The 15,640-nt window shown below is 41.4% G+C and overlaps 1 protein-coding gene across 7 annotated transcripts in view; it reads right to left on the bottom strand.

The window, feature by feature from the left end:
- The window catches only part of Dzip1 (DAZ interacting zinc finger protein 1), a 58,573-nt gene that overhangs the window by 18,529 nt on the left and 24,404 nt on the right, over positions 1 to 15,640 (bottom strand). For 5 of the 7 annotated variants that reach the window (XM_048800743.1, XM_048800738.1, XM_048800741.1 and 2 more), the window contains 4 exons: positions 11,315 to 11,455; positions 10,783 to 10,831; positions 9,573 to 9,629; positions 5,293 to 5,349 (listed from right to left, as the gene is read on the bottom strand). In XM_048800743.1, coding sequence (XP_048656700.1) covers positions 5,293 to 5,349; positions 9,573 to 9,629; positions 10,783 to 10,831; positions 11,315 to 11,455 — 304 coding nt within the window. The remainder of the gene's footprint in view (positions 1 to 5,292; positions 5,350 to 9,572; positions 9,630 to 10,782; positions 10,832 to 11,314; positions 11,456 to 15,640) is intronic. The other 2 variants (XM_048800742.1, XM_048800744.1) reach the window with 1 other exon arrangement.

Genomic DNA, 15,640 nt, shown 5'->3' with positions numbered 1-15,640 from the left:
GGGCCAGGGGGAACAATGACCAATAGTTACTGAGTCCTCCTTAGGTGGCTAGGCATGGATCTAAGGTATCACGATCTAACCCTCCTACTTGGAGAATCTGATTGTTAATTTATTCAAATGTATTTTTGGTACTCTTATTTCAGATGGGTGGCTGGATAGATGATAGGATGGAGAGATAGATGAGTAGACAGATTTAGTTATATATAAATGGGCTTCTTCTGTAGCTTGGCCAGGAATCCAGTCAACATATCTAACATTGTCTGTATGGAAGAAATGCATTTTAAACCACTTTCAAATGAACCTTCTACTAAACAGGAGATCACTTTAATTTTGAAATACAGACATGGCTCCTTGAAGGAGCATGAATTTAATTTCATCCAGGAACACCAAAAATGTGTCTTTCAAATTTGTTATTCAGCATCTAGATATTAAAATTGTGCAAACAGGCTATTTTACAAGTTTGAACTACTGAGAATAGAGATTTACAGAGGACAGCTAATTTCAGTTTTTAAAAAGTCACATTTTGTATTTTACTGTACTTCATGAAAATTACAAAAATTATTTATGAGGAAAATCTGGGTAAAATCTTCACAAAATCAGTGAACATGTATTTACTGTCATCATATTAGTAGGACACTCTATGACTTGTTTCTCTAGGGACAGGATAAACTGTCAGAGTTCTGACCTGTTCCCCTCTGTGGTGTAATGGGTAGCTCTGGAGGAAAGTTAGGTAGCTACAATAGGGTTGGGGACATAAGGGTGACCAAACCCCAGTTCCCATGTCAAATGGGCTGAGGCTGCTGCCAGGAAGGAAGCACTCTAATGCTATGCAAGCCACTGTATGTCTCTCATTGCCCCAGTAATTGTCCTGAGCTGAGATCTCTAGGTTGAGAGCTGAAATACTTGGAGGCTTCCAGAAAAATCCTTGTATCAGTCTCCTACCCCCAGAAGAAAGTCTCCCAGACCTCTCCTACCCCTGCCCTCTGTCCCACTGGCTAACTTATGGCTGGACTTCTTATCCCAAACTTAGAAACTACCATTTATCCAGTGTTGACTCAGTAGCTCATGCCTCATTCGATCCTCTAAGAGAGCCATTACTATTGTCTCCATTGGGCAGGCAAGGAAATCTAAGCCCACACTTTAATAAATGGGCTGTGAATCTAGACTCTTTGTACAAAGTTCACGATCTTAGCCATGTAGCTACAATGCGCCCCTGCTGTGCTCTCTTGACATGTCTCCCTGACTTCTCCAAATGGCACCACTGTCCAGCCATTTTCGAAGGTACCACACTCTGAACCCTCCCGTGGCCTGGCCCCCAATCACTGGCTTCACCTTTCTGCCACTTCCACTAAATAGCTGCTATGTTGACTCCCTCTTCTCCAGTCTCATCAGTACGGCCCTGATTCCTAGAGGAGGAAAGTTATATTCAAGATCACCAACATCCCAAGCTGGTCTCCTCAGCTTTGATTCTTTCATCTGCTCTGGTCAGGCCCAGTTTCCTGTAGCCCAGCTCTGCAGTTCTGCATGCCCAACCTCAGGCACACTCAGCAGCCACGTCCTCCCCCAAAAATAACTTGGACAGCTGCAGGCTGCCATGAGGGTCTCCACCAACCTGATTTCCCTCAAGTCTCTTCTGTGTTCTCTGTGCTTGGCCAAGTAACTAATCTGCACCTCTGTCTAGAGCCTTCCTGTTATCTTTCCCTCCTACTGTTTTCCCTATCTAGGATGCCATCCCAACATGTTTACATTCAAACCCACAATTCAAATGGCCAAATGTAGCTGATCCACCCATCCAGAGTTGCCCGAATGAAGAAAGTTTCTCCCTTGCCAGATACCCATTTAGTTTATCAATGGTTCTCACTCTGTACTATAATATAAGCATTTGGTCTCCTAATATACTTTAAGTTCCCTGGGGGCAGCCTTTGTTTCCGATGCATGCATATCTGTCTCTGTTGTGCCTAGTCTTAGGCTTGCACAGAGGGACAACCCGTAACTATCTGTCACTGCCCAGTGGTCTGTGTTAGGAAGGAAAGCAGGAATGGCATGGGACACTGCTAGAGAAAAGGCATCATTATAAAGTGACATGTTAAACTCTTCTATAAGGAAAAAAAAAAAGCTTGTTAAAGATCTTTTCACACAGGAGATCAGCCACATGCAAACACTTCCCCTTGTAATTAATTACATAGAACCATGATCACCTCAACTGGCAGGGATCAGACCCGACCTCATTTAGAAGATCCTAGTCTGCTAAATAAAGAGTTCCCTTCAATAGTGCCCATCCCACTTCCCTGACACTGTTTGGGCCAATGGCACTCACAGAAAGCCATCTTTCTTCCCAGTAAGAGCCACAAGACACCAGAGCTCTAGAATATTCTACTTGTCACATATTGAACAATAAACTACTGCTTGAACAAAGTGTTGTGTTAGGTTTCAGTATCTCGAGATATAAACAATTTATTCTGAGAGAAAACTATGATAGTAATTATAGAGTCTAATAAAAACACTTCATGCCTTTTGAAAACCAATTAGGATACACTTAAAGACTTAGGGCAGCTTCTCCATCTTTAACTTCTGTTTTTGTAGCCCTTGTCTTAGCTACACCACAAAAGTCAGGCATATATAAACCCCTCATAATCTATACACCAAATTAAAGGAGACTTTTATGTGTAGATAAAACCTAGCAGGTGCCAGTAGGCTTTGGAAAAAATGATTATTTTGCATCCTCACTGCTAAAAGAAGATGGACATTTTGCCTGGTCACTCTAAAAAGGATCCATATTATCAAGCCAATCTAAGCAATTGGTATGAGGGTCGATTTAACAACAAAGTATACTTTTATTTTCTGGGCACTATTATTATTTTTAGTTGTAGATGAAGGCAATACCTTTGTTTTATTTATTTATTTTTATGTGGTACTGAGAATCAAACCCAGTGCCTCATACGTGCTAGGCAAGTGCTCTACCACCGAGTCACAACCCCAGCCCCCCATTATAATACCACAATTTAATTACAACTTCATAAGCAATATGTCTCCAGTGTGAAAATACCAATAAAATTTTGAGACTTTTTTCCCAGTGAAAACACAGTAGTGAATGGCAATTGTGCATGATCATGTTTCACCCTATCGACTGACTTAGAATCAGAACTTACTGTCCATGTTGTCCAGCTTGTGCAGCAAAGTTGAAAGCAGGGGAATTAGCAAAGTTCCCATTTTTTCTAGACCCCTGCCTTCAGGACACCTAATCCTGGCGCTGTTGGCTCATGGCAACTGCAATGGGTCCCTTACATGAATCGCCCTCAGCTGGAGAAAGCAGCTTGCCTTCTCCTCAAAGCAGCCCATGTTTGGTGACAGACCAGTGTAGGGGTACAAGTCGCTTGCCATCCCTTGCCTCAGCGTAGGACCATTCTGGAGTGCCCATCTCAGCTCTACAAAGGGATCCTGAGGCCACCACTACTGCTACACGTGGGCTCAACATCCCCCTGCCCAATCCTGTTTCCTCCCACCTGTAAATCTCCACCTGGGAGCTCGTTCCCAGGGATCCATTCTAAGATGGTTAGTAATCATGACATTTTTCATAATGAAGAAACTCCTCAAGGTTCAAAATGGAACAAAAGATGGAGGGCAAATGGGCTAATTTAATGTTATGCAATCATGGTTAACCTCCCCCTGCCCACTGCTGGGAAAGCTGTTGGGTGGCCCAGTGGAAGACATTGCTGGGCCCTGGCCAAGTCACCTCCTATTTCCCACCCATTGACATGCTCACAAATCCACTTTGATCCCAAGCCAAGGGCTGTGGCCCCTTGCCAGGACTGGTAGCATTTAAAACCAGCAATTCAACTCCAGCAGATGCCAGAAGAAGCAATGACGGATTCACACAGCCCTGGGTCGATCATAGGAGGGTCCACACAGAATATGTATGTGCTTTAGAACTGAGAGGTTCCGCAGGACCCTTCAATAAACCCAACAGTTTAACATACTTATTCCATGTTCCCTATCCTGAGCAACAAAGAATATAAAGTCCTTGTATAAGGCCATCAGAAGGCCAACAATAACAGAAAAAAAGCATATGGGTCTAAAGCACACTAAGTTTCAAAGAGAAATGGCAGCCCTATCTTACCAAAATCCACCCCGAAAACGGTGGCAACAGAGAAACTGTAGGCCTAACATAAAATAATGTCAAAGAATGATTGCCAAAGATAAATTTCTTGTACATTCAATATTAAAGCAAATTTGTTTATGTCCAACATGCACTTCATCTGCTACCAGTCCAAGGGAAAAGGCCTGTATGTTCTAAACACTTGTACATATGTGATCTGATATCTAGAGAATTTATACATTACCTACTGAGATCAAGATAACTGGTCCACCTGAAATTATCTAAGAGAAAAATCAGGTGAAATCAATAAATACTTCATATGTGAGCTATGGGTAAAAAGGATCATTACTAAGGACCATCATATATGGGTTGGAATAACTGTGAAAAAAATTCCAATTAGATCACAGATTTAAATCTAATCTTTTAAAAGGCCAAAACCCAAAGTATACTGAAGTAAGTAATTATTAGATTCCAAAGCAATATGTAGGTAAGGCAGGAAAAAGACAGTCCTCCTCCTCTTTTGATTCATTAGTGATATAGAGTTGGCCACAGGAAAAAAATATACTAGAGAACATATTCTGAAAACTGTAAGCCCTTTAATGGTATAAAATGTGAAATTTATCTACAGATATTCTCCCTATCTACAGAATCTTGTTAATAACAATTAGCACCCTTTGGGGCCTGATCCAAGAAATGAATTCTGGCAGCAATTTCATCCAATGAAATTTCATCTCACCTATTTCCTTTGATTTCTCTCACATGTCTTTTCTAGATTTTCCTAACCAATCGCTGAAACTGTTGGTTTAAAAAAGGTGAGTTGCTGCCACACTGAAAGTTATAAAAACAACCACATATGCCCTGTGGCATGTGCTGCTTGGCTGGTCTGGGACCAAGTCACCCTCACTCTTACTCAATACCTGTTACTTTCTGCAAAAATTATAAATAGTCAAAGCACCAGCCAGTTAAAATTGCTTTTGCAAGTCCCACAACATACACAATACTTTATGGTTGGTAGGTATGCTCAGTTTGCAACAACATGACATATTTATACATGTATACATTACCTACTGACATATGAAGGCAGAACTGTTCTGTAATCCCCAGAATGTTCTGCCTAATTCCCTTCTCCCTAGCACTTTGGGTTAATAAGTTACCTAATTCAGGGTGGAAACTGCACATAAAATGCTGAGACTTACCATGTGCCGTTGTTAGACTTGATTTAGCTTCTAAAGTCTGAGAGACGGAGGCATTCACTGAAACAGGATAAGAAGGAAAAAGCTCACTGGCTCTATAGTTTCAGTGTAACCACCCGAACATGACGATGACCAAATTCTCCTCAAAACAGTCAAGACACATACAAGACTGCAAGGGACAAGTGTTTCAAGTGACAGATACTGCACAACTAACCTAACCCAATTTATAAAAGAGATTTATTGAGATTTAACCCCCTTTTTTACAATACATAATTCAGTATATTCACAGGGCTGGTTTTCAGTATATTCACAGGGCTGGGCAACCATAATCACCAACTCATTTCAGAACATTTTCATCACCTTATCCTCTAATACCTGTCCCATTAACCACCATGCCTCATTTCTATCCTCATCCCCAGCCTCTGGCAAAAACTCAATGTACATTGTGTTTCTACGATTGCCCTTTTTGGATAATTCCTGTGCGTGGAACTATACAGTCTTTTGTGCCTAGCTTCTTTCACTTAGCATCACGTTTTCAGGTTCACCCATGTAGCCATGTGTCAATTTCAGCATAAACTTTTATGGCTGAATGACATTCCATTATATAGATAGAACAAATTTTTATTTATTCATTAGTTGATGAACATTTAGGTTGTTTTCAGTTTGGGGCTATCAGAACAATCTGCAATGGATATTCAGGTACAATAAACCAATTTAAAAATCCCCCAATTCCTCAAAAAACTTAGAATGGAGCCACCATTTGACCCAGTTATCCACTCTTCGGTATATACCCAAAGGACTTAAAATCAGCATACTAGAGTGACACAGTCCACATCAACATTCATAGTAAGCTATGGAACCAACCCAGGTGCCCTTCATTAGATAAATGGATAAAGAAAATGTGGTACATATACACAATGGAATATTAGCCATAAAGAAGAATGAAATTGGGTTGGGGTTGTGGCTCAGTGGCAGAGTGCTTGCCTAGCATGTGTAAGGCACTGTGTTTGATTCTCAGCACCACATAAAAATAAACAAAGGTCCATCTACAACTAAAAATGTATTTTAAAAAATGAAATTATGGCGTTTACCAGTAAAGGGATGGAACTGGGGAGTATCATGCTAAGTGAAATAAACCAATCCCAGAAAACTAAAGGCTGAATGTTCTTCCTGATATATGGATGCTGACTCACAATAGATGGGGTGGTGGAGGAGTGAAGGTTCACCAGATTGGATGGAGGGGCGAGGGGAAGGGAGGGAGGATGGGAATAGGAAAGACAGTAGAATGAAACAGACATAACTTTCCTATGTTCATATATGAATACACAACCAGTGTAACTCCATATCATGTACAACCACAAAAATGGGACGTTATACTCCATGTATGTATGATATGTCAAAATACATTCAACTATCATATAAAAAGAACAAATTAAAAGAAAGAAAGAAAAATCCTCCAAGCACTGGCTAGAAGACACCATGTGAGGCATTAACACAGCCACAGCCTTTAGACAGGGGTATACCCCCTTCAAGGAAGACCAAATGCTATCTATCTTAAATGTCTCCAGAAAATTAGATGCCTCAGTCTCCCTTCCAATATTTGACAATTCTTACCTAAAGGTCCTCTCTGGATTATTTAATTATTCAGTCTGCTTTCATCTAAACAGTTTTCCTATTAGTTTACTAGCTCTTTTTCTATTAAGATAGATCTTTAATCCTAATCTTATCCTAAAAAATATTGGCAACAACTTCAGTTACCTCCAAAGGATTATATATACTTTTTGTCTTTATAATGGCTACTGGGGAAAGTGTTCCACTCCTAACTGTCTGTAAATTGGTAACAACTCTGGAAACATGGCCTTCAAACTCATTTTCAATTTGCATCATCTAGATCAAGGTTTGGCAAACTACAGCAAACTACAGCCTGTGGTGCATATACAGCCTATTGCTTGCTTCTGTAAATAAAGTTTTATTAAAACATTCATTTAAATATTGCATGTGGCTGGTTTGGTACTATAACATCAGAGTTGAGTAGATGCAAAGAGAGTATCTAGCTCATAAAGCCTAAAATGGTCAATATCTAGCTCTTTACAGGAAAAGAAAAAAACAGAACATTGACTCTTTCTGATTTAATATTATTTCAGCTTACAGAATCCAAAGAGCTGATCTTGTTACAATTAATCACATCTGGGTCTTCTTCGTAGCATTTGAATTCAGTCCCTTATGATGGGAGGAGAGTAAATCAGGTCTGAAATGCCTGACTAGGGTCTAAATCACTGTGAGTGCACACTAGTGAGGCCCACCTTACATTAGACATCAGAAATCCTTCATTTTGCTGAGTATGGGTCTGATTTACTTGCTGTACACCTCCTAAACTCTTTCACTTTATGATCTGGATTTTCTGGTCTCAAACTTTGGAGTGAGTATGTTCTCTTAGTAAAGAGAACTTCCCCACCATTCTCAGAACCTCAGCTTTCAGGTCTTCTTCCATGCTGGGAGCAAGACTGGGGACTAGCAGCCCCTCTTGCCTCCTTGTCATGAAGCACAAAGGATACATTCAGGAAGGGATTCTTACATATGGGCTGTAGGTAAATTTTTTTTTTTTTCTGGAATTCTCTAGAGCCAGTAGCATCCATGCTCTTGACCAAATGCCTCATCAGTAAAATTATCTCTCTGATATACATATTTATTTAAATATATATACTTTTTTTTTTTTTTTTGGTACCAGGCATTGAACTCAGAGGTACTCTACCACATCCCCATCCCTATTTTGAATTTTTTAATTTAGAGACAGGGTCTCACTGAGTTGTTTAGCACCTTGCGGTTGCTGAGGCTGACTTTGAACTTGCGATCCTCCCGCTTCAGCTCCCAAGCCACTGGGATTACTATTTTATGTATACTATAAGTATTATATACATTTTAAAACAAGTATTTGAAAAAAATTAAAAGGATGAGTTTAGTTAATATATAAAAAGAAGTTCTAATAATTTCTTTCCTATATCCTAGTAGATCATGTTGTATAACTCACATCATCTTAACACACCATTTAGAGAAAAATCACCCTAACTAAATAAAACATTAGGTTTTTTTTTTTTTTTTTTTCTGTTTGTGTGTTTAAGTTTAGTTGGTTAGTGAAAAAAAATTCTTTTTTAAACTCCTAAGGAGCCTTATTTATTTATTTATTTATTTGAGAGGGAGAGAGAGAGAGAGAGAGAGAATTTTTTTTTAATATTTATTTTTTAGTTTTCGGCGGACACAACATCTTTGTTTGTATGTGGTGCTGAGGATCGAACCTGGGCCGCACGCATGCCAGGCAAGCGCGCTACCGCTTGAGTCACATCCCCAGCCCCTGAAAATTTTTTTATTTGTTTCATAACTGTCTTTTAACCTTTCCTGAAATGTGTGTGTGTGTGTGTTCTTTTGTTTCGAAGAGACAATCTTTTCCTCCCCCAGCCCTTCTCCTGGCACTAGGCCTTCTTCCCTCCCCACTACCTCCTAACCTCTTCAGCTTCGAGATGTGCCTGAGAACACTGAGTGGTTGAAACCATTTGTATTTTCCAGTCAACAGTACCAAATTTCAAAACATACTCATTAATATTCTCTGGTCATGACACATCCCTCTAGAGATTCCTGGGCCCATGAGGGCTCAGTGCCCAGCCTTGTTACCAGGTCCTCCAATGCACCAAACTCCTGTGCACGCACACGTCTGTCTTCCTGCCCCATCACCTGCTCCCTTACTTCCCCCACCAGTAGCTCTTTTCCTCACCCTTATTTTCCTGAATGGAAATAAAAATATTTCAGGTATTTAACTATTATTTTTAAAGTTTGTTTCTAAAATCTCAAGAGTTCCAGGAGACAAACCAGATGGTCAAGCTGATCACAAGTAAGGACCAGTGGATACCTATTCAAACGCTGCAGCAGTGAGAGTCTTGGCCATGCCCAAAGATGGCAGCTACCACTCATGGTCACATAGTCATAGAACAGATCACCCTGGGAAATCCAAAACTATACCCTAGAGTGATGCCAAAGAATTTTTAATCATCCCTTTATAAGACAAATTGCAAAATAATGGTATAACTAACCAAAATCCCCACCAAGATCATGTGATATTTACAACCTGGGTTTCAGAACAAGGTCAAAGCCAAGAATCAAAAGAAATCATTAGGCAATCTCCAAATGCAGTGATTTCCAAAGACAATTCTCTAAAAATAACAAGTAAAAGTTGTGTTTTGGCTTAGCATTTTAAAGATACTTTAGAGCTCTGGGCCACTGGAAAAACTTACTGGGTATAGCTGGGGCAACTGGCTTGGATTCAAAAGTTTGCCAAGATAAAGAATTCCCTGAAATGGGGAAAAAAAAAAAAGTTAGTAACAAAAATCACAAGAAATGGAATAAATTTTGGCAGCCCTTACCCTAGTTTTTCTCCCCCAGGAAAACAATAAGTGAAATTTAATCAAACACCTCACCCAACAGAATAAATATATTTAATATGAATCTTTTTTTTAAATTAAATTTTCTCTAGAAATACTTTCAAATAGTAATGATACCTAAGCAATTATATGGGTATCCCTCACTATCTGAGCTTGCTCTCTTTCAAGAGAAGTTACAGGAAACCATACCTTTTCACCTCCAACCCTTTATCTCAAAACAAGAGGGAAGGAAGCCCCACTAATATACCATAGTACCAAACCCCAGCTGGTGTCTTTCAGGGAGGCAAAGATTCTTTAACAATCCTAGATGTTCAAGAAGCAGGACTGGAATCTTGGTGAAGGAAGCCAGATAGAAGTCAAGCTTTTAGGCTTCATGATCAGGGTACCAGTCTCCCTTCTGGTCTAGCTCTAGGGTGATATGAGATGTATGAGCTATCACTGCTACAACTGGTAGTTTTCATAAACCCCAACCAGGTTTAGAACCAACCTTTAACCCCAAACTGCCACAATTGAGAATAATGCAGCAAGTCTTTAGAGTAATTGAGAATAATTAGGTGTTTAATATCAATCATAATGGCTAACACAGAGGAGTGCTAAACAGGTGTACTTCACACATATTCACATATGTTATCCCGTTTAATCCTATAACAAACCTGGTCATTATGGTCATTATTAATATTAGAGCTGAGAAAACTGAGCAGAGAATCATACAGCTATAAAGTGTCAGAGATGGAGTTAAATCCAAGCCACCTCCAGACCCTGTGCTTTAATCACAACTCTGTCCTCTGGTATACAATGGTCACTGAGCAGGTTATTATATACATAATTGTATTCTGATATAAAAAAGTGAAACCATTCAATGTGACAATTTAGATTTTTTAAATTCTTCAACTTTCTGGGTTGTGCTAACAGATCTCCCAAATATGAACATAAGAAGACAGATATCCCAAACAGTAAGAGGAATGCCACCTCAGCACCCATGAGCCAGCAGAGCCCATATGCATCTGTGCCCAGAGCACAAGGAAGACACCTCACCTCTAGCAAGGGGATCCTGTCCACTCACCTTTGGGTTCACTGACACTGCTTAATGGTTTATTGGTAAACTCTTTAATCTGCAAAGAAAAACAGTCTTCTAGTGATGCATATTCAAAACTCAATAGAGACAGATGAGATAATGTGTAGATGTGGTTGTTAGGACATTAACTTTTTGCTAAATTATTCAGAGGGTACATGGACCTTAAAAGCACTGAGGCAGCCGGGCATGATGGCACATGCCTATAATCATAGTAATGTGGACTGAGGCAGGAGGATCACAAGTTCAAAGCCAGCCTCAGCAAAAGTGAGGCATTAAGAAACTCAGTGAGACCCTGACTCTAAATAAAATACAAAATAGGGCTTAAATGAATAAATCTCCATATGGTGATTTTTAAATATCTTTAATTTTTTTATATTGTGTTACAAGCAATCACAAGGAGAAAACATTCCACCTTAATTACCATATACAATTTTTAAAAATGCTCTAAACTAAAAACTCATGCTCTTAGGATAAATCATGTTGCTTGAAGAAGCCTGATACCAGGCTATTGCCAGCTTACCTGCTGTCTCTGAGTGATAATCAGTTCGTTTTGCTCCTGGAGTCTCTGGCCTAGTTCTTCTATTCTTTTCTTGTAGAAAACATTGCTTGTATTTAGATCATCTATCATGGAGGTTCGAAGTTTCTCTATATGTGACAGAAGCTGAAAAAGAAATTAAGAAGGGCATCTGTCTGCAAGCTGCTTATTATAAATTCTTCCCATGAATGTGATGTACACCCCTTGACTTGTAGCTGGCCTTGCTATCTGTGCACATCAAGTCACTGAATACATTTCTAGCACTGTGTACCAAGGCCCTGGCTGTCCTAGGTGCTTTATCTCTTCCCAGGGAGCTCATGACCTAAGACAGAACTGATAATGGGAGCAGCTGCTCCAACTTGAGCACAGGACATGAAACAGCAGATGGAGACACAGTGACAAGGTGAAGGCTTCTCTCCCAGAGCACTGCCCACCCTCCTCACTGAGCTCCTCATGTTCCTATGTGTCACCTCAGCTTAAAAATGAGCGTTTCCTATGCCAGAGAGTACATCTGAATTATTTTTATATTCCCTATTAGCACCCAGCAACAATCCATGCTCTCAATAAATATTTCCTGAGAAATGGAGGGAGCGTTGGGAGTTGAGTAAAAGAAGGAGGAAGGAGGAAGGTATGGATGGGGGAGGGGGAAGAAAGGGAGATGAAAGAAACACCAGTAGGTTTATCTTTAGAGACTCAATGCTAGGGAAGATCATATACTGAGCACAAAGAATCCAAGAATTTGTTTTTGATAATTTAGGGGGAGGGTCTTAAAGCAATTTCAATAGTTGTTTAAACAGAGGGGTGAATTCAAAAGTTTGGTGACTGGGGCTAAGGATATTCTAAGTCTGAGGCCTGGACGTGGAGCCAGGTGTGCCAATCAATAGGACTGACAGTATCCGGGTCTGATCTGTGGATGTAAGAGCCTCCAGATCAGCGTTTCCTAACTTGCCTTTTTAAAAATCAACACTCACTATGTGCTAGACACTGTGTGAAGCATTCTGTCTTGCTTCACTCACACCACAAATGTTACAGATATGGGTTCCAGCCTCCTTGTACAAATGGGGAAATTCGAGTCTAGAGAAGTAAAAGAAATGGCCCAGAATCAGACAGCTGGAGCGGGTGGAGCCCAGACTTTAAACTTCCACATCCAGCTCCAGTGTCAATGCTCTCCTTCCCTGCAGGGCATGGTCTCACTTCTCTGAGCCTGGACAAAAACACAGTGGAAGCATGCTGGGAAGATTTTCTGAGTGAAGCTTGAAAAGAACTTTTCATAGCCTGATGGATCCTAAGAATCCCCCTATGGAGGACACTGTCAAGGACTTTCACCTTCACTGTACTTTTATAGACCCCTGGAAGTGCGTCCCCAAAAGCAGTTTGGAAAAGGCTGAGCCAGAAATCAAAAAGAAAGATTAGTAAAAATGGTCAGAGCTCTGGGTGGAGTTTAAGATCTTGGACCCAGATCAACAATTTGAGGAGTCACTCTAAGCCCCCAAAAGCAAGGGAATGCAGGAAAAACCAAGGGATGACATCATTTTGATTCTGGAATTAAGACTAGAAAGGCACTGGGAGAGGAATGTGGAGAGTCTGAGTCAGAAGCTATTTCAAAAAGCATGTGGCCCCCTGGAGCCCATTTTCTCGTGCGCTACCATCTGAGCTCTGCGCTTTTCTCTCTACCCATGCACATCGCCCCATCCGCCTTCCCTTTCATGGCAGGACCATTCTGCACCCTCCCAAGCTTTCAGGTGTATTCTCTGGGTCAAAAGGGTATGCCATCGCTTATCTGTGACTGCCTCTGAACTCTCACCAGTGTTATTTAAAAAAAAGACTGCCAAGAATCTAAGTAAAGCAATAAAAAGCTGGCAAAGGCAATTTCCCCTAAACAGAGAAACACAATATGTGCATTGTGAGAACAGGAGGCACTAATCATGTGGAATAATTAATAGTTAAGTCTTGGGCAGAGATTGCTGAACCTGATTGAATTCACCTCTCTGTCAGGATTTAAGAGAAGGAAGAAAAACAGCTTCTCAACAGCTAGACCAGAAGACAGGGGACAGCGCAGCCTGGCGGCCCTGAGGCCACACACCTCTCTGGGAGCCAGGAAGGCCTGGCCTCCTTCCTCCACGTGCCAACAGCCTATCACAGCTTGCACTGAGAAAGTGTTTGAAATGGCAGCTCATATATAGCTCAGGCTGAAGGCTCGAAACTTCCTGGGACACAGCAGGCTCAGAAGGGGCAAGGATTTTAAAATGCCCCCCATTCAGAAGTAGACCTAAATGGACAGTTGCCTAAACCCAGTGGTACCTTGAAGAATAGGAATTTTAATCATCCAAAACCGAATTGCCTGGGTTGTTGGGGTTTTGTTTTTTTCTAAAATACGCACTCCCAGATTTACCTACTGAATCAGAATCTAATGAGTGGAGCCAGGCATAGGTATTTTAGAAGATTCTTAGGTCACTCTGAAGGGCATCCTTGGTTAGGAACTATGACCTCAGCAACGCGGAAGACATATCCGTTGTCCTTACAGAAAACAGTCACTCCCCACACTCCCTGCCTGTCCTGTCTCCACTGGCTCAGTCCCTGAAGCATGACAGGTGAGCCAGAAAGTGTGGAGTACCAGCCCAGGCCCTGGAGTACACAGGTCTGGATTCAAGTCCAGCACTGCAGGGCAAGGCAGTTTCCTCATCTGCAAAATGGATAACAGAAGGATTAAATATGCGGTTACCACAAATACCAATGTTTCCCAGTACTGTGCTGGTCAACCATCACTCAAAACAACAAAAACAATCCTGATCAAGAAGATGTGCACACTTTTGAGCAAGCAAGCATAGGCCAGCTCCAACACACCACCACAGGAACTGAAACAACGGGCCACTTGTACTTCCGTGTGACCCAGAGGTACAACGGAAGACACTACTTACACAATGGATCCATGTATGGTGAGGAGCAACTGTCATCCACTGCTGCAGAGGTCCACAGATAAAACCTGCAGGTCAACCCCATCATCCTGACCACATGGGCACTGCCATGAGCAATGCCTCCCTTAGCCCAGTATTGAAAGCCAGCCTAGTGTCCTTCCCACAGCAGGGACAGTACTTACAGACAACATAGTTGACCCTGCTCTTCTGAAACCTACAATTAGTGTCTCTCTGTCTACAGAAACAGGGCTGCATGATCCCCTTGCAGGCAACCAGCTACCTCCATCCTTCCTTCAGCAAGTACTGAATGAGCCCCATCCACATTTTAAACACATTAGTGGATGCTGGGAAGATAAGGGGGAGCTCAGTAGATAGAGCTCTTTGCTCAGAGCAAGGAGAGACAGACAATAAACAAGTAAATTAAAAAAAAAAAAGATTTAAAATAGTGATCAGAGCTATGTTTGTGAAGTCATGACAATGAGGCCAAGGAGGGTGTGGCAAGCAGGATTCTAACATGGCCCTCAAGAGTATACATGCCCAGAGTGGTCCCTGTCCCATGGGTTGGGTGGAACTGACCTTGTGCTTCTAACAAGACAGCAGAGATGAAGGTTATTTGCAGATATAGCTAAAAATCTCAATCTGCTGACTTCAAGCTAATGAAAAGAAAGATTTTCCTGTGTGCGCCTGTCTTGCTTAGGGAGCCTTTTAAAAGAAGTTCCAGTGTTTTCCTGAAGAGGAGAATGAAAGCAGGAAACTGTCCAGCCAGCCTTCAAGAGGTCGATAGCCATGTTGAGAGCTGCTGTGGACAGTGATAGCCTCTAGGAGCTCAGAGTTTTGACCAAGCATTTACCATGGTGGGCTGTAGAGGAGAATACAGCCCAGCTGCCATTCATTGTCCCTGAGCAGTGGAACCAGCCAAGCCACGCCTGGTCTCTTCTACCATGAAAACTGTGAGATGATAAATGGGTGATTTCAGACCACTAAATTTGTAGTAATCTGCCACAAAGAACAGAAAACTAATCTGAAGGGGAAGAAACCAGCCAGGTGAAGAGCAAGGGGAAGGGCTTTCCATGTGTTAAAAAAAAACCACAGAATATTCTAGAAATTATCAGAAGGCCATCATACCTAGAAAGGGCAGGTTTAGAGAGGGAAATAAGCAGTGGTAGCCAGCAGCCAGATTATTTTACCTGCTCTTTAGGGAGCATGTAAAGAAAGGGGAAAACTAGAACTGCAAAGACCAGTTTGGGGGTTCTAGGAATGATGGAGGCTGGGTTAAAGGTAGAGGCTATGGATATGTGGAGAACAGGGAGGCAAGATCCATGGCAGGTCTGCTGATGGCCTGTGACTGGGGACTGAGGGAGAGAGAGGGAACAGATGTTAGTCTGGGGTCACTAGG

This window comes from Marmota marmota, unplaced genomic scaffold (genome assembly GCF_001458135.2).
Source record: "Marmota marmota marmota unplaced genomic scaffold, marMar, whole genome shotgun sequence".
Classification (NCBI taxonomy): domain Eukaryota; kingdom Metazoa; phylum Chordata; class Mammalia; order Rodentia; family Sciuridae; genus Marmota; species Marmota marmota.
This window is presented reverse-complemented; position numbering and strand designations above follow the sequence as displayed.